This window comes from Pogonomyrmex barbatus, unplaced genomic scaffold (assembly GCF_055798465.1).
Source record: "Pogonomyrmex barbatus isolate J1 unplaced genomic scaffold, ASM5579846v1 scaffold1, whole genome shotgun sequence".
In the NCBI taxonomy this organism is placed as follows: Eukaryota; Metazoa; Arthropoda; class Insecta; order Hymenoptera; family Formicidae; genus Pogonomyrmex; species Pogonomyrmex barbatus.
Window position 1 is genome coordinate 22,102,928 of NW_028297098.1, and position 21,677 is coordinate 22,124,604.

General features: G+C 33.2%; 4 protein-coding genes and 1 long non-coding RNA gene across 7 annotated transcripts; 2 read left to right on the forward strand and 3 right to left on the reverse strand.

The window, feature by feature from the left end:
* Positions 1 to 59: 59 nt before the first annotated feature.
* LOC148938248 (uncharacterized) lies at positions 60 to 5,479 on the forward strand. Its single transcript, XR_016138846.1, has 2 exons — positions 60 to 200; positions 4,980 to 5,479. It is a non-coding gene; the product is annotated as an uncharacterized LOC148938248 (long non-coding RNA).
* On the reverse strand, positions 2,756 to 10,984 carry LOC105424720 (uncharacterized). Of its 3 annotated transcripts, none has more exons than XM_089071949.1 (9): positions 10,969 to 10,984; positions 10,398 to 10,844; positions 9,136 to 9,626; positions 8,707 to 8,886; positions 8,484 to 8,618; positions 7,993 to 8,240; positions 5,552 to 6,349; positions 5,005 to 5,304; positions 2,756 to 4,851 (listed from the first exon to the last, which is right to left on the reverse strand). In XM_089071949.1, the coding sequence occupies exons 2-9, from the start codon at positions 10,594 to 10,596 to the stop codon at positions 4,719 to 4,721; spliced, it is 2,484 nt and encodes an 827-aa protein (XP_088928075.1). In that variant the 5' UTR covers positions 10,597 to 10,844; positions 10,969 to 10,984; the 3' UTR covers positions 2,756 to 4,718. The 3 variants fall into 3 exon arrangements, with proteins under 3 accessions (XP_088928075.1, XP_011633408.2, XP_011633407.2); XM_011635106.2 differs by lacking the exon at positions 10,969 to 10,984 and adding an exon at positions 10,952 to 10,967 and having other exon boundaries at positions 5,552 to 6,343; XM_011635105.2 differs by lacking the exon at positions 10,969 to 10,984 and adding an exon at positions 10,952 to 10,967.
* A 629-nt stretch (positions 10,985 to 11,613) lies between these two features.
* On the forward strand, positions 11,614 to 13,628 carry LOC105424718 (uncharacterized). The gene is made up of 2 exons (XM_011635102.3): positions 11,614 to 11,874; positions 12,117 to 13,628. Exons 1-2 carry the CDS (start codon positions 11,760 to 11,762, stop codon positions 12,551 to 12,553), a joined length of 552 nt encoding a protein of 183 aa, XP_011633404.2. The 5' UTR covers positions 11,614 to 11,759; the 3' UTR covers positions 12,554 to 13,628.
* Sin1 (SAPK-interacting protein 1) lies at positions 12,559 to 15,898 on the reverse strand. Its single transcript, XM_011635103.3, has 7 exons — positions 15,662 to 15,898; positions 15,030 to 15,170; positions 14,545 to 14,819; positions 14,180 to 14,349; positions 13,815 to 14,108; positions 13,328 to 13,569; positions 12,559 to 13,176 (listed from the first exon to the last, which is right to left on the reverse strand). The coding sequence occupies exons 1-7, from the start codon at positions 15,732 to 15,734 to the stop codon at positions 12,983 to 12,985; spliced, it is 1,389 nt and encodes a 462-aa protein (XP_011633405.2). The 5' UTR covers positions 15,735 to 15,898; the 3' UTR covers positions 12,559 to 12,982.
* Positions 15,899 to 16,510: 612 nt separating this feature from the next.
* LOC105424717 (uncharacterized) lies at positions 16,511 to 19,939 on the reverse strand. The gene is made up of 3 exons (XM_011635101.2): positions 19,583 to 19,939; positions 18,449 to 18,613; positions 16,511 to 17,479 (listed from the first exon to the last, which is right to left on the reverse strand). The coding sequence occupies exons 1-3, from the start codon at positions 19,767 to 19,769 to the stop codon at positions 17,241 to 17,243; spliced, it is 591 nt and encodes a 196-aa protein (XP_011633403.1). The 5' UTR covers positions 19,770 to 19,939; the 3' UTR covers positions 16,511 to 17,240.
* Between the last annotated feature and the right edge of the window lie 1,738 nt (positions 19,940 to 21,677).

Genomic DNA, 21,677 nt, shown 5'->3' on the forward strand with positions numbered 1-21,677 from the left:
CCAACCGCGCTGAAGTTCCTCGCGGAAGAACGAAAGAGGGAAAGAGAGAGAGTGAGGGACGGCGAAAGATGGCCACGCTTACGCTGGCGTGCACGGTGAACGAGGCAACGGCTGGAAGCCATATTGATTGTTCAGGGCCGGCGACGGAATTGTTTTCTTTCCGCGATACTTTCCTACGATCCGCCGCCGCACCACGTCAGGTTAAATTAATCTTCAATGACGTTTAACTCAATCTCAATTCGTACGATTTCTCGTCTGAATGGCTGAGAATAAGGAATACAAGAAGAGGAGCGAGGGAGAGGGAGAAAGAAAGAGACGGAGAGAGAGAGAGCTCAGCCATTATTAATAATACCCATGTGGATCACTTCTCTGATTGTTGTATATACATGTGGAATTATTAATGGCATGAATTTAGACGTTTTTCGGGACATAAATGTGTTTCCTATTTACTCAAAAAAAAATGCTCAAATTCATGCGTTAAAGTATTAACGATATTTAACATGTTTATCGAACGTGCAACATTAAATCTGTGTCTCGGTTAACTTCGATGAAATAAATTTTCCTTCTTTTCGTCCCGGCATCAGAAATCAATACGATTGAATACAATTACAATAAAAAAAAATGAGTTGCCCGATTTGTTGCGGCTAATTGCTGGATTTATTTGTAAATACAAATCATTTCTCACGCCCAAGCGTGAATTATTAATAATTTTTATTCTGCAGACAAGCGAAATACATCATCATAAATGAAAATGGAAAGAGATATACATTTTTGGAAAAATTTAAAATACGGAACTTTCTTGTGAGAAAATTTATTTTATAAATGAATCCATTTGTAAAATATCCGCAGTTATGGAGAGATTTTTTTTCTCTTGCCCAGTCCCCTTTTAGATTCCGACCCACTTAGATAATTACCTAGAGATATGGAGATATTTATTTAGATTAGAGAAAACTGTCGATATATATTTCTTTCTCTCGACTCGAGTATTTTTGCCTCTTTTCACTTCTCGACGTTGCATTTGTCTGCTAATAGTCGAGCGATCGTTTTTCCTATTGTCTAGAGGTGTAGACCCGCATACGATCCTTCATATGCTGCCCATAATGTTGTAACGTGCCGTACGTGTACAAAAGTTCGGCCGTAAAACAGTCACTATGAAGTTCGATCAGCTCTCTCTCTCGTAGGAGAATGCAAATTAAACATGCGTTTTTTAACATGGCGGGGCGTAAAGCTGGAAAATCCATCGGTGCTCAATGCGCATGAGCCGTCAGTAAAAAAAAGGCTTGCTTAGAGATTACGTGGCATGATACGATAAAAATATACACTCCGAACTAAATATCCGACACGTAGGAATGCCGGTTATATTGTAGACAGATCGAGAAGAGGAAGGAAAGAATGGCACGCTTTGTGAGTGCCTCGCCGGATCCCTTATTGCCTAAAAGAGAATATATCGAGGAAAGTTAAAGGCTTATTAAAGATTTGCATACTAAATCACAAATCTAAGGCTTCCAAAGTGAAAGATATGATTTAGAAATTTTAGAATATTTATCCTCTCTCTCTCTCTCTCTCTCTCTCTCTCTCTCTCTCTCTCTCTCTCTCTCGTAGTATTGCTAATAAAATTGTGTATATTATATTACACATACCCGGATTTTATATCCATATTGTTTTTTGTCATATATATTTTATATATTATACCTATTTATTATTATATATTGTAATTATACATAAAACCATTAAGAAAGATGTTGATAATCTAAACACTAATTAATAGTAATAATATATAAATATATTAGAATTTCCTATTTAACAATATAATTATTACGAACAACCTGTATTACATTATACTATTGTTGAGTGGAATGTTATAATCTTGATATGTTAATTGATGTTTATCGAAAAGAATTTATTCCGCGAAGTTATTTATAATTTTTAAGAGATAAATAATTTTGAGTTAATCTCTCCATTGTTTTATGTATTTTATCTTGATTTCTTTTTAAAAAGAATTTAATAAGAATTTGATAAGAATTAAAGTATGCCATGGTGAATTCTTATCTACGTACCACGTTACGTATTTGATAATAAAAGAATATAGCGATGATAAATTATACTGTCTGTTAAATTCAATTAAAAAAAATTGTAATTTTTTTAAAACAAAAAAAAAGATTTGATATTTTTTAATTATAAAATATTGATTAGAAAGCCAATATATATGATGATATAAAATTATGTGTTGCATTAACCTCGAAAAGAAATACATTTTTCTTCGAGGTTGGATTCAATGTATCAAAATAAAAATTAAACTATGTTATTATGAAAATTCTTATTCCATATATACCATACCTGATAATTACAGTACGGTAATAAATGACAGAATTTATTAGATTATATTCTCAACACATCAATTATATATCATTAAATTTAATAGAACACAATAAATCAAAAGAAATATTTGTTTCTAATATTACTATACACGATATTTTCGAATTGATCGACATAACATAAACGAAAAACATCAAGAGGTCAAAGATTGCATTTTTTTTTATTATGCTTCATCATAATCAGTGGAGACGACTGTTCGAATGACTTGCATGATTCTTTCTATCATCTCAAACAATGAATAGAAGCATACAGCACATCAATTCAGAGATTGAAAATGATAAAAGATCAATTCAGAAAATAGTGCCAAGACTTAAATAAAGGATCGAAGCGGGGATGATAAAAGAAAAAGAAAAAGTAGATGAAAGAAAGGTACAATAACTCGTATAAATATAAGTTTATTTACATTGCAACAGAGCCTTTTGTCAAATAAACGACAAAGGTGATTACGAGTGTAGACTTGAACATAGTTAGGGATTAAATGTTAATTAAAAATAATAATTACAACATTCTAAAATTGTGTGTGTGTGTGTGTGTGTGTTGTGTGTGTATGGTACGTGGTGTATGTGAGTGATGCCTTGCACGTCTTGTTGATTGAGTAATATACATTCACCCTCTTTGTAATAGGATTCTGCTCGACATTATTGTGCTTTTCTTAAATTTCCCCCTTCTTGCTATGAAGAAAGGTCGAGTGTAGACGATATAATATCCCTCTCGGTTGGACTCTCGATCTCGATATTGGATTACGCACTCTTGAACTCGTGTGACGACTCGCTCTCACATTTAACATTGCTTTAATAGATATTAATAGTAAAACGTGGAAAAAAGTTATCGAGAGACTGCAATACAAATTGCAGAGGTGTATCGCAAGGCCGAGAGAAGAGAGCGAGTTTCGTTGCGTTTATTCTCTCTTTCTCTTGAAGATTTTCAAGATTGACAGAAGGAAGCGTAAACGAAGAGCGATAGGAACGGTTTACGCATCTTTCACGTACGGCACGATACCGTATATATCTTATCTGTATATAATATATACATAAATATGTATAGTATGTATTTGTTGGTTGTCGAGGCTTTTTTAGAAAAAACATTGCGGTGCATCACGGTTAATTACCGCACTCCTCTATCGCTGTATCTTTTTTTTCTAATACGCAAGCGATATAAAAAGTTGAGCATCGTATTTCTCGTTGCGTACTATCGATAAATACACGTCGAGAAGAGATTTATTGACGAAGGTAAATCGATTCACGTCTCATGGCGGTGAAGAAAAATTGTGCAAACGATTGCTCGCAACGCGAACGACTCCTTCGTTTATGTAAAACATGTGCACGTGAGCTTTGAGGCACCGATTGCACTCTCGGTTGTTCCATTAATCCTAGCTTAATCAATTGTTTTTTTTCATTTATGTTTATTTCGATAAATATAAATTAATTTTAATCTTAACATAACTTACTTTTTGTTTTATTTGTTTAGTTTTAAAGAAAGATAATTAAAGAAAGATAAAGAATAAATTAAATTGAGATTAAATTTAATTGATAGAAATGAACATTAGAGCATAGAGAAAAATCACAGAGATAAAAAAGTTCAGCAGGAATTTATCTTAAAATTTCCTAATTTTAGAACATTATTTTTTGAGCTCATGTAATTTTTTATTTTCTCTTTTATCACGTTTTGTAGAAAATAATTCATTCTGTATATTCATACTAGGCTTAGTTAATCCGAGGTGTCCAGTGCTATTTGGTTAAAAGCTATTCGATCGTGCAAAAGTTTACGTTTACGACGACTTTAGCGTGTGAAGCGTTCTAAATTCGAAAAAGTTTCACTCTCTTCCCTACGTTCTAACATCAATAAGGAATTCAGAAAATATTCTTCGATCAGAAGTCTGAAATGTTCGGAAATCTTTCAGAAATCTGAAATATTCACACTAGCTAAGTCCTCGTGTCTCTTAAGGCAATTTTCGCATTCGAGGCGTCCGCGAATCCAAATGCGCAAGAACATCAAATCAAGAGGAGATATTTTCCCGCAATTTCAGCCGTGTCGCACACTAAATCGTGACGTTGCTGTACAAAATCTTCGTGTACAACGTTCGAGTTTGCAGCGGCTCAAATAGAATATGTTTCTCCCGTTTCTTTTTTCTTCTTTTGGTTTACAACATTCGAAAACACGCGCCGTCTATACATCTGCGTCTACAGGCATTCTGTAATTCACACTGTATGCGCAATAACGCAGACATCGTCTGATAACGATGCATCTCATTACTACGTAATGCATATGACTGTGGTTCGGGTGTCCGTAGTCGCGTATGGCACCAATAAGGAATAATAAGGCTTAATGATTGTAACGGTGGGTTATGGTGGCGGAGGTCTTCTCTGAGGTTCAGGCGTATAACGCAAGCGAGCTCGCACATGTTGCGGGCTACCAGGCACAGAATTACTCTCCGACAGTCTCCTAGGTGGTGGCTGGGGTGGAGGTGAGACGTACCTTAAAAAAAAAAAAAAAAAAAAAAAATCAGAATTATTTGTCTACATTATTCTCTTATTATTTTATTAAGGAATAATAACTGTATAATTCATAATTATACAAGAAATTATTTTCTTGGCAAATTAAAGACGATCAAAAGATGAAGATGCGCACCTTCGTGGAAAGGAAGGAGAAGCCTGATCAACTAAATTTCTTCTAAGTGCAAGTGGGGACTCGCCGCGACTTAATCTCGGCGGAGGTTCCGGCGAAGGAGCACGTTCACTGCCAAGCCTGAGACGTACGTATGATGCAAAGCGTTTCTTTGCGGACTCCTTTGAACCAACAATCTGTTGTGGCGGCATTACTAACGACGACGGTGGCGATTCCTGTTTCAACTGATGTGCAAAACGGGAGATCAGCAATTGTGGACTAGTGGAACCATGGGATCCTTGCGGTGGTGGCTCCGAAGGAAACCTGCACAAAACAAGTAATAGTATTTGTTATGCTCTAATAAAATTTTTTTTAATATCGATTATGAATGATTATGATTTATACAGAACGATTATGATTTATACAGAAAAGAAATATATATACTTTTTTTATTGAATATAAAAATATGCACAAAGTTATTAAAAAAATTAAGATAAAATTAGGTTTAAATCATTCCCAGATAATTGAACCATTTTACGAGTCTTCCAATAGCCAACAGTAATTTAATTACCTCTTACGGCTGATCATCGGACTACCATAGATATTCTGCATCTGTGGATAGGTTTGAGGTGCTGTGGATTGTTGTGACGGTGGTTGCGTAAGTCGTTGCTGAAGAAACGGCGAGTAACGACCGCTGTTGTCGTAGGTAGCAGGTGGTGGCTGTATGACAGGTGGATCAACATTCTCTCGTCGCCAGGGCGAATAATCTCTGGCGAAGGGGCTCAGCGATCTCGAGACATCTCCCTGCCATCGGTCTGTCTTGTCGCGCTCTTCATAGCGACTACTGCGATACGGGGAATATGGTCGACCATTGCTATCCAAATTGGAGTCCTGCGTCCTGTAAGGAGAGAACGATCTCGTCGTCGTCGTCATCGTCGTCATTGTCGTCGTCGTCGTTGTTGTTTCCTGTCTACCTTGTCCGTTCGTTGTCGAGCAATGATTCGAAGAGCTGTAATCGTGCCTGGCGATGCTTTGCTCATGTTGCCTATAGGGCGAGAAAGATCGTGGCGGCAGATTCTGCTCTGGCTGATCTGTCGCGTCCTTAGATGTCGGCGGTGAAAACGGTCGAGCGATCTCTTTCCGGCGGAAAGCGTATGGACTATAGGGCACGTAATTCGCACCGTTCTCGCTGTTGGAACGCTGATGAAATGGCAGAAAATCAGAATTTGGAGGTTCTCTCATACTGCTATTGATATTACTCCTTAAGAAGGCCGGAACTTCCGATTGTGCCCGAAGGTGAGCCGTCTGCTTCAAGGATACATGACTCGAAACTCGCTGCTGTTGCTGCTGACCTCCTGGCAATCTGGAACTGAATCGCCATACGGATGAGATTTTCTTGAGAATAGATTCGTAAATGCAACCGATTTCCCTCCAGCATGAAAATGCAACATGTGATCTGATTCTTTTGATATACATATGTGCCACTATAATCCCGTAATCATACCGTGATGACTCTGTAAAAAACTTTAGTCTAGAAAAGTTAATGGAATTTAGAGCGGAGCATTAATTGTTAATTATTTGCATGCAAAATGCAGATGAGGGCAGAGGAAATGTTTTATTGTGAGATAAATATCAGATTATTTCCAAACCCTGCTAAATATTTCCAGAGGATCATGCTGCGAGATCATAGAATTTTTCGCGGCGTCATGTAAGTCATGGAACGAGCTTTTTATGGCAAAAATAACTTTGTAAAAATAATGAGGATTTATAAAAATTTAACTGACAAAATTTTAAAAATAAACGCAACTTTGAAATTTTTATAATTAAATATTATATATATTATTAATTAAATATTCACATAATCCATAATTCTTTTTTATCATGATTTTACCATAATCTCGCCGCAGCAATTTTACTCCCAACCTGCAATAGCCAATAATTCATTTCACGATATCGATTTGCTAAAAAAGAAAAGAAAAATGACGTGTGCACAGGGAAAAATAATGCGTGCATCGCGACGAGATGGGCAAATCGCTACATTAAACGCAATAAAAGTAGGCACAAAGAAAGAAACGAAAAATATATTGAAATAAATAAAAAAATAATGCTTACCGTGAGTAGGGGTTGAAGGGTGGGGTGTGTAACAGGCGCGTGCACAAACCAAACAACTCGAAATGAAAATCGGGCAGATTTTTGGATATTGTGAGTAGTAATAGCGGGGTAGTCTATTTTTTTCTTTTTTTTTTTTTTCTTTTCTCTTTCAGGAATATTCAGGCGATTTGTCTAGGAAGGAACGGAAGTAGGAAGGGAGAAAGGAACGAGGGAGGACGAGGATGCTACGCCGCGCTGCCTCCCTCAAGTTCAACGCTGCAACACAATTCAACACGCACGCAAACTTTTAATTTGAAAGAAGGATTTGTAAATGTCGGTCTTCTTTTTTCGCAAAGCAAAAAGATTTATCAAAATAGATTTATAAATATATACCGCATGTATTCTGAGAATATTGCGTCTCTCTTCAGTCGCCAATTCTCCGACAAATTCGCAAATCGATCGTTCTTCAGTTGTAAAAGTTGACGCGCAATCAACGAGAAAATCCGTTGGCTAAAAGCCAAAGACACGATAATTCCGGGACATCTTGTACAATCGTTAACGTCCAACGATAGGCCAATTCGTAAAACGCTTCGATCCAAAACTCACTGACCATGAAAATATGTTAAATGCGCAAAGTTCTTATAAAAGTCGTAAAACGCGATTACACCTGGTTAAAAAATGAAAAAAGAGATAACCAAACCAAAGATCAGTATCTTTATTAGTTGGGAATTTCATGCCATGTTTAAAAGTTCGCGATCTCGTTGTCACGCTAGTTCTTAATAATTGTCATCTTATCATTTCTATCATGATAGTAAATATCCTAAATTATCCTATTAATCTAAAAAATTATCCTACTAATCTATAATAAAAAAAAAAAAAAAAACGTACAACGAACGACAATTAGCAGATCTAGATTCCCACCTTGGTTCTAACTGCCGCATGACTTTGCCAAACCATTGACAGCCAGAGTTCGTTAGAGAGGAATTCGTCTCGCCGTCTTGCAAAACATCGTACTTGCGGATGAAGGCATGTTCCATGAGTTTGTGGTATTTTGGCCGATGCTTATAATTCTTCGTGAGGCAACAGCTAACGAAACTCCTGAATTCCTTGGAGAAAGGTGCATCCGCTGGAAGAGACGGAGGATCGTCTTGTACTACTCTGCTCAATACCTATAATATATAGAATAATAAAATAATAAATAAACAATAAATAAATGTATTTGTATCAAAATATAAAAGAACTTAAAAATACTTCTTTAAGAGATGTAGTTACATACTAGAAATAAAATTTCACACTGAACATATATATTTAGCAACATTTTAACAATAGAGATAGAAAATACTAATAGATTTCTTTTCATGTAACTATGTCCAAATAAAAATATCAAAGAAACTGTCTAATGAAAATTTTACCTCAAAATCAGTCTTGCAGTCTCGATAAGGAAACACTCCCGTAGCTAGTTCCACCAGAGTAATGCCCAGACTCCACACATCTGCCCTTATATCGTAATCCGGTTTAGTAGGATCTGGTGGATCTATCCTTTCAGGCTACAGAACGAGAGAAATACATGATTATTTACTTCCATTATTCAGAAAATGTCTATATTTTTCAATACTATAATACGTGTTTACTTACAGCCATGTATGCCGCGCATCCCGCACTTCTCGTCTTTGCCTTACTGTCAACTAGCCTACCAGATATCCCAAAATCGCAAAGTTTCACTCCTCCCATTTCATCCAATAATATATTACTAGGTTTCACATCTCTATGAATTACACCATGCTTTTCTTTCAGGTACGACAACGCCTTTACTGTCTGAAGAAAAAAATGCAAATTGTAATGTAAAATCGTCTTTTTAACAACTTCAACATTATTCTGAAAATGATCCAAGATATCTCACTCCAAACTTTAAGGCTAACAATCGAAAGAAAAATATCTTTAAAAATTAACATGATTAAATCATTTTTTTTTTAAATATATCATTCTTTTATTATAATTCTTCTAAAATTCCTTAAAGATAAAATTTTCTAAACGCAAAACAAAACATTTCATAAAGAAACTTACTGCTACTGTGACTTTTCCTAAAAAATCCTCTGGTATCGCCTGCCTGCTACGCTTCAATAACTTGTCTAGGCATGTCGCCATCAGTTCCATACAAATCCATACATCGGATTCAGTAATAAAACATCCTAGGCACTGCACAATGTATGGACAGTCATGCGACTTGAGCACAACATCGAGATCCATGATTATCCTTTTATTCTCTTCTGCGTTTCCAGAGCGTCGCATCTGCTTCACAGCAATCACCACACCACTAGGTTTGTGCCTCATTTTGACAACATGTCCACAAGTGCCATTACCAAGTTCACCCAAGTGCTCCAGATCTTTCATCTCCGTCTGGTACCTTTGACCATTGATGTTTAAAATGCCATTCATTTTCATAATCTCTTGCAGTTTTGATTCAAATTCACTGTCGTGCTTCTTTGGCTGAACTATTTGTGATACTGGTAGGTCTAGCTGTCTTCTAGGTCGTGTTGGAGTACCCATATCTCCAACTATCAAAGAATATATAATATTTTAGTATTCATTACATTATTTTAAATCATACTGTTTTCATTATATATTCATTTTCTCATTAAATATAAAGCTTTCTTATAATTTAACAAATATAACTAAATCTATGTTTGTTTTAATAAGCAGAAATAATTTTAATATCAATGTTGACAAGTATTTCAATTGTTAAAAAATTGTTACTCCAAGAGAGTTTAAATATAAGTTTATATAGATTTAGTTAATAAAGTTAAATAAAATCTCTTAACTTAAATTATATAATTATGTTACTATATATATTAAATATGCAACTATGTATGTTAATTTCTTTCTAAAAGTTATGACATTTATTGTATTGTATGTATTTCGTGAATATGTATACTTACGAGCGATTTCTGAATGATTTCGATTCAATATCAAAATTCAATTACAATAATAATTGTTTATAATCTGCTAATAATGATACCTGTTTACTATCTAGAAGAGATCCAATGAAAATGAATAAATTAAGTAGCAATCAAGAGGTGATCCATTCTCAACGTTAACAGTTAAAAATAAGGAAAAGAAATCGCGTCCTGTCGTGTTCGATTGCGAGAATACGCTGAACCTCTGCGAGCCGCGAGATCAACAGTGGAAATCAATCAACTGTGCGATGGTCAACATAACCTGTACTCTCGCGTGATCGAAGTAACGCGTCGACTGGAGTGGATTGATTTAGGAAAAAGCATAGATGAGAATCGCAAGAGTCTTTATGCGCATTAGAGCAGGCTGCTTACGTTGTCGTGGCCTACGGAGCGCAGGGCTGGACGCAGGGCCCGCTGCCGCCGCTGACGACGACGACGATGACGAGGAGTGCAGGCCCATACTCGGGCCACCAACCTCGCCGCCAACCTGCCTGTCCCGATCCCGCGACTCGTTCTCCGCCCGCAGCCGCTCCTCCAAGTTCATGATCTTCTTCTCCAGGGTGCTCGACATCGTGATCGCACGCCGTAACTTCTCGGCGCTACTAACGCGGCTATGTGTTTGTTTGTTTTGCCTTTGCTTTTTCCTAATTTTCTGTGTGTACGTTTTTTTTTTATTTCTTTCTTTTTACGTACGCCGCACTCCACCACCGCCAGGTTCACCGGTCTCGCCACACCGCCGTCATGCGCCCGATATTTGACAATTTTCGCATCACTCTCACGCGCTGCCCCTTTTTGGCAGCAGGGGGTACGAACTCTCCTCTGGAAAAAAAAAAAAAAGGGAGACGATTGTCAGCGCCATCTGGATTCATCGTCCTCGAAGGCGGCGAACTAAAGTGCAGAGTCACGTGATCATAGACATAATATACCTAGACCAAGCGTTTGCCTTTATTCGAGGAGTGGAGGTAGATGCTACGTAGAAAAGGATATACTCTGTTTTATGCCTTTGCTTCTCTCTCTCTCTCTCTCTCTCTCTCGTTACATATGCGTACAAAATATACACCTCTGTCTACTGATCCCCACTATACGATTTATACGCATATGCGAGCGAGAGAGAACGCGAAGGCACAAAAGAGAGTATATCCTTTTCTATGTAGCATCACCCCCCACTCCTCAACACTCTAGGTCTAGGTATACTATGTCTATGCACGTGACAAGTCAACAGCGAATCCTTTCTTCCGTAAAAGAACTAGGTCAGTATTCGTAGGCGAATCAACCAATCACGGTTGAAAGTTTTAAAATAAATTTATATGTTTCGGGAATTCTTAATAATTACAATCGAGGGTTATTAATAAATATTTTTTCTTTTATATGTTAGAAATCTGAATTCTTTCTTTTTATTTCTGTATTATAATTTTCTGATATGATATTGTATTATATTTTTTTTAATTTATTGTTTTATATAAATAATATAAATGTATATGTGTAATATATCTCATATATCTGTATTATGATCAGAGATTATTATCATGCCCGCAGACTTCTTTCTATTATGATCCACGAATAAAATCAGCTGTTTCTTCGCACTTCTCTGATTGGTTAAAATGCGTCACTTGCTCTGTATACGGGAGCTCGTTTGAAATAGTTAAAAACTTATTCCGCCATATTGTATGTACAGCGATGAACGACGAGGGGAAATGATAGTTTGCCCGTTTTTCTGTGACAAATCGTCCAATAATGACTACGTTTGATGTATCGAATTTCAATGAAGAATGTAAATCCAATAGAACCGTTCACAAACGTAGGTCGTCGATTTTCTGTACGCGTAACGTAGTGCGTGACCAAGACGAAGGTTAGTTTCTTTTCATAAAGTTGCATATTATAAAAAGAAAAAAATTCACTTTAAAACATTCATTGAATTTAAAAATATAAAAATTAAAAAATACATATCTCTGTATAAATCTGCATTAATATATTGTTTTTATAAATATTATATTATTCATCAATCTTATTTTCAAAGTATGGATTTATGAAGAATTTATTCCCAAAGCAATTACTCAAGTAACTGTAAATATTGAATATTTTTTGTTTCAGGCATCAATGAGGTTACAGCCAACGAAGACACATATATACCAAACAATGACAAGGGAAAGTGCAATGCAAAGAATAATGTTGAGGTTTTTAATTTGAAGGAATATATAGAGAAACTTAGGCAGGAGCGAAAAGACTGGCAACAGAAATACAAAAATCGCAAAGTTCAACGGAAAAATTTGACCAAGCAAAAAATAACTATAGAAGGACAAGGACAGATTCTAGATATAAATCTATTGACAGAGTCTGAAAGACATTTTGTGCTAACACGTCCCAATTATGAACACATTTGTAAGAACAGTCAAAAATTATTGGATTTAGCATTAAAGTTATCCATACTCAGTCAACATGTACATAAATTGAATCGGCGATTTATGGAGAAAATGGAAGGCAACATATCCAAAGCTACTATAGATGTTATAAAGATCTCAGAACATTAAGGCACTGTAGGTACACTATAGAGTTTATTTTTGCAAGTCTACAAATTTACAGGTAATAGGAGAGCATCATAATAAAAATATAAATAACACTTAAAGTAATTAAATGTAACAATACTACACATATTTGATTGTACACTACTTATCAATGTGTGGTAATCACGCTCATGGCATGTTCACATCATTGAGCTAAAGATGAAATATAATAAATACAAAATAATTTACATTGACATTACATTAAATTTTATATTATTGGAATATACAAAGAAGACTGTCTACTTTCCGCCATTTCTGGCATGTCAACGAGATTCGAGATATTGAGTTTTAATTCATATGAAGACATTGCTGATTTTAAGATCACGTTCGGTGGTATGCTAATACTTGCTAATGTTTCAAATAATCTAAGATTGTACAAAATAACCAATAGAGCTGTCATCTATGCAAATGAAAACTTTTTCTTCTCGCTGCTTTCCTTTCTTTTTGTGCAAGATATTCCTTTCTGGATTGGCTGCTATGTAGTTCTAGAATATGATTGATCTTTCGTACGATCTCTTCGGCCGTCACCGAATCCGCCTCGAAATCGTGATTCTTAAAGGATGCCGATTGATGAAGCGAATGACTTTGACCTGTAACATCATTAAATTTTTTTACAAAACATTCTTGTGAAAACATTGTTAAAAATTCAAAAAATAATTTTCCATTCAGATATTTTCTTGAAAGAGAAAATTGTCAAATATATCGAGCAATATGTAATTATATAAAGAGAAAAAAACTAACTCAGAAAACTATCCGGAGCGCTAGATTGTGGAGTATAAACCAATGTGAACATAGTTTTGGACCCTTTAGTTTCTGTCACTTCACACCAAGCGATGTTGTCTATGTGATAGCTGACTGCTCTCTGTCTATTCCAGAATCTGCCAGCACCTTTACTCGTTATTACAGGGTCTATTTCTATCTTCTCGCCCGATATACCTAAATGAATCTCAGTTTTCGCTCGCATCTTATTAATTATATGTACCCTATAATTAAAGACATGTATATTTTTATATAATCTGAATATATCTCAGCAATATCAAAATCTTACTTTTTTAATTTTTCCATTTTTATTTTCAACAATATAATCACTCATCTTTTTATATGTCTTCTTAAAATTATTATTTGTCATTTTATATAATTAAGTAATGATCAAAATAATATAAATATAAATATAATTTATAAAAAATTTGATATGTTTGATATTTGATATAATAAACTAAAAAACTACCTATATGATTGATACAATGGCGCCTCCATTGCAGTGGTATGACCTTCCATCTTGGCCAGATCATTTGCAACCTCTTCCTGCTCCTTGTCTTTACCCTCCTGATCTTCTTCAGTTTTTTTCTCGACACAACTGACTGCGTTATACCGTGCTCTATCGCTCGGTTTCATCTCGATCAGGCCCAGTGTGGTGAATTCGAATTTGGAAATAATCTCGCGTGGATCCAAACAGGGAAAAGCTGAATCTATTTCACCATCATCTTCGGTAATGTATAGTCCATAACGTGAGATGTCTTCCCTAAGAAAATAAGAATCCATGGAGACTGCATGGATAAAGCATGTGTTTTAACAACGCAACTTGTTACAGACTTCAAATTATGCTCAGGATGTTCACTTGCATATTTATAACAAATCAATCCAACAAAGTCCAATACTCGTGCTGTCACTGTCACCACTATTTGGAGTGGATACATCCTTTCCTCCTTTGGTAACATGCACATAAATATTCTGTACTTCCTTACAGGGATGCTTACCTGCGCCTGTGAAAGAATTTCCAAACATGCTGTAAATACATATTTTTCAATGATAGATATCACAAATCTAAGAAAAATTTTATAATATATAATCTATTTTTACTTTAAGAGATTTTATATATAATTTTCATTTTTTTTAAGATATTTTTTGGATAAAGCTAAGCTTTTACTTGAGGAAAGCAAAAAATTAATATTACATACGTTGCCATCAAACTTGGCGTATTCTTTAAATGGATTTGGTGGTAAATTTGGACATTTTTCAAGTTGTTCTGATAGTAGAGATTGTCCTTTCTTCAGTGGCATTTTCCTACGAAAATCTTTTCTCTGAAATAATTCTGATTGATCTGTAGGTGTAACAGCATTAAGATTATGTTCCCATTTGACATGCTTAACTTTAGCTGCTTTCTTTCTCTCTATGTCCATCTTCTCTAGTCTCTGTGCAGTGTTGGATCTCTGTCTATGACTGAATTCCATATCTAAAATAATGTTAAAAATAGAAAAAAACCACTTATAATCAAAGAATTTAATTAGAAATAATAACATTTTGATCTACTTCAAATTACAATTTATGAATAGTTAAAATTATTCTGTGAATATTCTTGAAATGAATCAATTTTAATTTATGTTTTATATAACATATATAAGCATTCTTGTATAAAATGATAGAGTATAAAAAAAGAATCTACCCATTTGTATGTCATATGATTCCCCTAATACATCCAAATCCTCGTCGTCACTCTCCTCCATACCAGGATAACATTGCAATGTTCCATTTTCTTTTAATTGCTTAGGAATATCTTCCCCTAGTATCACCATATCGCACATACCTTTTAATCAAAATAAATTATACAATTATATACATATATAAATTATAATAATACAAATTGCAGTATAATAATTTATTCATGTTAGTAGTAAATTCAATTAGAAATTATTAGGAAATTAATATTTCTAACATAATTTCTGCTCAACTTCTGTCATTATATTTTATTAATAGATTTTGCTATTTCTGACAATATATTCCGCCAATAATACTGTATATTATAAGTTTAATTTATCAAATCTACGATCTTTCCGTGTGATAAGTTTTACAATAAATACTTTAGAAAATCTGTTCTTAAAATTAATTATTTCGCTATGCTATACTTAGTTTATTTATTTGCTGCATTACAATATTAATTTATTTTGTAATAAATGCATCATCTATGTTATCAGAATATTGACAGGAACTATCATCGGAAATATTATCAGGATGGTGCAACGCTTCGAGATTAATCTCCGTTGATATTTCTAACCTAAATTTATTAGAAGTACAAACCTGTGTCGTCAGTCGCGAGAAAGCTGTCCCTGATGTGCGACAGCAGCCAATGTTGATTGTCATAGAGAGCCATTTCTTTCCTTCTTTTTTCCCTTATTGGTTAGACGACACCCGTTATATTAGTAAACATGAGAAATCGCACGATAAAATGCGCCCTCAGTGGCTCGTGTCGATTGGTGTCGATCGGTTTTTTACAAATCGAAAGATCGACTTCCGCGCCCACACCATGTCGCATGGAACGTCGCGAAGTTTGCTGTAATTGCCGACAGGTAGAGTCAGATGGAGTTCCGAATAAGAATGATCAAACTTCTGCTAACTTAATTCAATAATTGATTTATAAAGTATTTAGTGTTAATATATTTAATTAACGTAGACAAAATTATTAATCTTTTTTCATTTAATTGATATAAAGAAAGATTGAAAATTAAGGATAATTAATTGTATAATTAAAAATTATTATAAGTAATATGACTCGATAAATTTTACTTTTATTCCGCTTCTACTAATGTAAATCTCTCAACTTTAATCTCAATTTAATTTTTTTTATCGTTTTCTAATTGTCAGAATTGTTAAAAATAAAAAGTATATTAAACAGAGATTAAAGTTAATATAGATTGTTAGAAATTCGATATTATATAACATCATCGTTAAATTAATCGGAATCATTTTAAATTTATTGAATAACAGCAACATAATAATAAACAATATAATATAATAAATGACAGTAATATAATTGTGAAATTAAACATTTCTTTTATTATTAAAAGTAATAGGCCAAGATAAAGAAATTATGAAAGTTAATAAATATATATGATTTTATTGTCGTGTAATATTAAATTAATACGCAAATTTAATTTTGTATTTATTTATTATTTACTGTGTTACTGTATTATTACATAACATAACATAAGTTATTACATGATGGTTATCAATCATTATGTCGTGAACATTTTGTGAGATTTAACAAATTGTCGTTTGATTGTTGATTGACATTTTTAACAATTTTTCACATTATTTAAAGAGAAACGTGTACTACTTTTTTAAATAAATACTGCAAACATAAAATCAATTTAAAAATATTTAAAAGTATTTACTTAAAAATGTTTAATCTTCCTGAATGAATCGATCAGTTAAATATATAAAATATAAAATAGAATATTAAATACTGCTGCAAAATCTTTAATTATTATTAAACATAATAATAACACGATTGACTTTGTCTTATTGCGAATATAAACACTAACTTGATTTTTAAAATTCTTGGAAATCTCTTCCAGATAGGTAACAACAAGAATAACGAACAGAAAAATGTTACGATATCAAAAAGCTTGATAATATCATGATTAAGATAAAATATTACAGCGAAAATAGCCGTTCTCAATAGAATCAAAAAAATTTGTGTATAATTACGTAATATGTTCTTCGCATGTATATAATTTCTTCTAATTTCATATATATTTATGTATTTATTATCCCATTTTAAATTATAGACGTATAATTTGCGCTTATTCCCCATCTTTGAGTAATATAACTAATTTTTATATAGCATCTTTAAGTAACTTTTGAAGTCACACCGTGTTTAAAAACTATTTCCGGCCTTCATTATTTGGGGGGCTTTCGCGGTGGCGGTGGCGGCGGCATTGGCGACGGGGGGATGCTTCTCCAAAATGGCACTCCAGATCGCCGCAGCCACCCCACCGCGGGCCCCCTTCTCTGCATCAGTGTTCTTCTTGAAGTTATGTACCGAATAGCGATTGTATTGGCCCCAAATGCTATTCATTAGCTTGCTGTTGTATTTGAGCAGCGTCAATTCCCAGCCTGCATAAATTTAATAAAAGATTAGTAATAAGTATTAATAAATTAAATAGTAAGGATAAAAAGTAAACTAAAAATTAATAAAATAAAAAAATAAGACTCGTTGTTTGCAAAGCAAAGGATTCACAGCTAAATTCGAGTAAATTTTTAGAATGAAAAACGATTAATAATAAATAAATTAATATTTAATAATATTTAAAGATGAATTTTAAGCTTTTATTTAATTCTCATTAATATCAGTATAACAGAAAAAATTGAGAAAGAAAAATTATTAACATAAAAAATAAGAAAAAGAAAAACAAAGTCAATCAAAGTTTTAATATTGAGGTTTCGACGATAAAATCAAAGAAGTGAGCAGGTAACAGTGATATATAAACAAACTGAATAAATAATATTCTTAGTAATAGTGTACTTAAATAATGTAAAAGTGTGTGTCATGATAAAAATTAAGATATTGTATCAAAGCTAAATAAATAATAATAAATAAATAAAAAAATCTTACGCTCTAACGATCTATTTTGGATTAAAACTAAGCAGTCCATGATTTTCAAACATTCTTTTCACAACTAATTCTTCGATAGATGACGAGAATTATGTTAAATTCAATAGTGCAAAATCAGTCCGTAAATATTAAAATCATAAAAGTCCTAAACAAAATAGGTTTTGAGAGTTCTATCGAAAAAGATTGTAATTAATCGAGTCATAAATTAATCGAAATATAACTTCGTTAAGACTTTTTTCGTGAGGAATGAAAAGCTTGCTGTTTTGTTTTCTTGTCAGTTTTATGTCTTTTTGTAAGAAGTGCTTTGGTCTGTTTTGTTTTCTTGTTTGTACATAGTGTACTTCTCTGGTATCGCAAATCTCTTACTGCTCTCATAAACTAAAGATAACGAAAATTAATATATTGATGCATTTCTCTTTGAATAGAAATTAAATGTATAAAAATATTGAAATTGAATAAAGACATGTTACCTTCTTGAGGAGTCTTAGGATACGAAATGAATCTTTTCTTTTCGGTATCTTCCTTGTTTTCAGTCTTCATCGCGGATGTAGAAGCAGCGTTTTTCTTGTCCATGTTTTCGCGAACTTTTATTGCTGCAAAAGCACCTTGGGGAACAGCAGACATTCGTTCACAGTCTGCACAAATATAAACGAATTGTTATAAAATGATTAAGTAATCAAAATCTTTGCATTTTGTTTTATATGAATAAACAAAACTAACTGAAGATTGATTTCACAGCAATCTATATATCCGTATTAATTCATTTCACTTCAAAACATTTATTAATAATTAAGAACAATGATTATTTCCGTCTTATTCTGAAATTATTGTTTTAAAGTATTGCTTAATAGAAAATTGAAATTATTTTAACAATTAATATTATCTACATTATTATAATAATTCAATTTGAATCAATTAAACTTTACATCTATTATAAGCATATATTAATATATCACATTTCGATGTAAATTTTCTCGTTCAAAATTAATTTTCTCGATAAAAATTTCTTGATAAAATCAATTATTTAACTTAATATAAATTTAAAAGAGAAAATTATTTGATTTGTAATAAATACTGCGTAAGAAGAAAATGCTACATAAGGAATGCTACATATCTCGAACATAGTCACGTGACGAATCAAACACACAATGCTATTTATGTAGATATACATGTGTGTAACTATCTCCTATACACAGTTATTTATATCTCACTATCGTGTCTTTTATCGTTACAGCTTTGATTTTCTCTCGCAATAATAATTACCGCGCCACTAGTACTTATAGCAGGACATTCTAGAATAATGAGAATAACAGATTGAAATTCTGTCTAATAGGCATAGGAATACTTATATACTTATTGCACTTTATGATTATTATTCTTTTTTTTTTTAATTTTCGTTTATCAAAATCCAACTGTTTTCCTCATTTCATCTTTCGAAAATTAAATGCGAAAAAGATGCGTCGAAAGTACAGTAAGAGTAGACACTTAAAAAAGGGGATGATTAATTCTTTTAAAGCTGCGCTCGAAACGAATGAATGTTCTCATTTCTCAAATATATTTCTTTTTTTTTTTACGTTTTTTACGTCTCGCTGAATTCTACTCACCAATGCAGCTCTCGAAGAGCAACTCCGTTATCTGCCTTCTGGTGTATTGTCTTCGCGTTGCCAGATTCGCCTTCAGCGTGCTTCCTCTCGTTCCGTCTCGCCTTGCTCTTCGAGTTTTAATTCTTTGGGAAGCTTCGAACTGCTTCGTTAGGCAACCGTCAGCGATGGTGGTCTTGATAAAATTCATCAACCAAGGGAAAGCCTTGTCTCGTCGACGTATAAGAAAGCGATGTGTGTCGCTTCCGCTTTGTACTGCTACTCGTACAACTCGTGTGTCTGCACGAGTCTTCTCCTCAGCATCAGAATCGTCCGCGAATAAAATGGTTACTGATCCCCGGCACGACAGCGATCCTCATTTATAAGCTTGACCGAGGAAAACGGCAAAGGAAAACAGCGGGATTGAGATAGATGGAGAGAGGGAGAGAGAGAGAGAGAGAGAGAGAGAGAGAGAGAGAGAGAGAGAGAGAGAGATTTTGTTTTTATTCGTCATAATAAGAACATATCGGCGGCCTTCGATATTCTCGCTTACACCGCGAACCCGACCTTATCGTCTTCAACGAGAACCCAGTGTCGTAGTCTGATTCGTCCGATCCAACGATACGAAAGTTCAAATACATTCAAATGATACGAAGATAAAGAATAATTTAATATTCTTATATTTCCGATACCGATTGAATTATCACACGCAGAATTGAATTTCGCGCTTCCTGTTACATGATTATTTATTATTGGACGTCTCCAGTCATCAATTGAGAAAATGATTATCTGCACATCGGTCAGCAGGCAGAACAGTTGAAAATTTCGTCATCTTTAGGTTTTTGTATCAGCTTGACGTAGAGACCACAAACGAAGATTTCTCGCGAAGGAGGGCAAAGCGTTATCACAACAAACAAATTTATCATAATGAGACCGGGTAATAAGCAGCATTCGGACTTTTACCACCGCGAATCTTGTACGGCGAACGTTCGCCGCGTTCCTTTCCTCCTGATAAATGTCTCTCTAATAATACTTTTTTCTCAGTTATCATAAATGGGGCAGTTGCATCAATAATATATATAAGCAATGATATTTTAAACAAGCTCCTAAATATTTGTTTATTACACTTATATAAAATAGGTAACTAAAGAGAGATAAATATTTTTTGCTAAATGATAAATATATTTTTTTGTACAATTTGATACATATTTCCTCGTCTGATTAATTAACTCGTCATTTATTTAATCCGCAATTGACAGTTTTATAATTTGGGAAATTTGATAAAGTTTGCGGCCTTATTAATCATTATTTTTTTTCTTTCTTTAATTATATAGAAATAAACAGAATTTTACTGAATTTACCAAATAATAAAACAATACTTTAAATATATCACGATTTTCCTGAAATTGTAAAAATTTTGGAAAATAGTTGAATAAGAAATATTACGTATCGTATTACATTTTTGTTCTTCAATTTTCTCATTATAAATACAATATCATTATAAATTTATTCTCATTAATAAATCCATAGTCTTACACAAATGGACACGCGTATGTTGACAGACAAATATACATATTTTACGATTGTAATCTTTGTGTAAAACAAATTCAGATAATTGGATTTGTTCATAAAAAATTATAAATATTATAAAATTATAAATATTCTACATTTAATATAGGTTAATAATCAATACGGGTATATGATATGGATTAATAAATAATGATACTAATTAATATTTCTCTTACATTTTGATACGTCATCTGATTCATAAACTTGACCTATACATTATGCCAATATCTGTTAGATAAGACAAAAACACTTTCTATGAACATTTTAGAAATATTTTTAAAAATATTAGAAAAATATTAGAACATATATAGGGATAAAATATTAATAACATTAAAAAGTATTGTACTATATATAAAATATTAAAATAAAATTATTTTAAATATTATAAATAGGTCTAAATAATATTCTTTGTCATATCTAATTAACTATACTAAGATTTTTTAGAACTATCTAAAGAATATTTAAAAGATGTCTCAAAAATAGATTATTAATTATGCGAATATATATACAAATATTTTAATTAATTTATTTATTTAATTTATTTAATATA

What these genes read in the sequence shown, in the direction of transcription:
- LOC105424720 (XM_089071949.1), bottom strand. Translation starts at nt 10,596, where the DNA reads ATGTCGAGCACCCTGGAGAAGAAGATCATGAACTTGGAGGAGCGGCTG. An exon ending in TAGGAAAAGTCACAGTAGCA is followed by an intron (nt 8,887 to 9,135) that starts GTAAGTTTCTTT and finishes TTTTTTCTTCAG; the next exon opens with ACAGTAAAGGCGTTGTCGTA. An exon ending in GATGCGCGGCATACATGGCT is followed by an intron (nt 8,619 to 8,706) that starts GTAAGTAAACAC and finishes CTCGTTCTGTAG; the next exon opens with CCTGAAAGGATAGATCCACC.
- LOC105424718 (XM_011635102.3), top strand. Translation starts at nt 11,760, where the DNA reads ATGACTACGTTTGATGTATCGAATTTCAATGAAGAATGTAAATCCAAT. An exon ending in AGTGCGTGACCAAGACGAAG is followed by an intron (nt 11,875 to 12,116) that starts GTTAGTTTCTTT and finishes TTTTTGTTTCAG; the next exon opens with GCATCAATGAGGTTACAGCC.
- Sin1 (XM_011635103.3), bottom strand. Translation starts at nt 15,734, where the DNA reads ATGGCTCTCTATGACAATCAACATTGGCTGCTGTCGCACATCAGGGAC. An exon ending in ATCATATGACATACAAATGG is followed by an intron (nt 14,820 to 15,029) that starts GTAGATTCTTTT and finishes ACATTATTTTAG; the next exon opens with ATATGGAATTCAGTCATAGA. An exon ending in CATCCTGAGCATAATTTGAA is followed by an intron (nt 14,109 to 14,179) that starts GTCTGTAACAAG and finishes TTATTTTCTTAG; the next exon opens with GGAAGACATCTCACGTTATG.
- LOC105424717 (XM_011635101.2), bottom strand. Translation starts at nt 19,769, where the DNA reads ATGAATTTTATCAAGACCACCATCGCTGACGGTTGCCTAACGAAGCAG. An exon ending in GCTCTTCGAGAGCTGCATTG is followed by an intron (nt 18,614 to 19,582) that starts GTGAGTAGAATT and finishes ATATTTGTGCAG; the next exon opens with ACTGTGAACGAATGTCTGCT. An exon ending in TCCTAAGACTCCTCAAGAAG is followed by an intron (nt 17,480 to 18,448) that starts GTAACATGTCTT and finishes AAATTTATGCAG; the next exon opens with GCTGGGAATTGACGCTGCTC.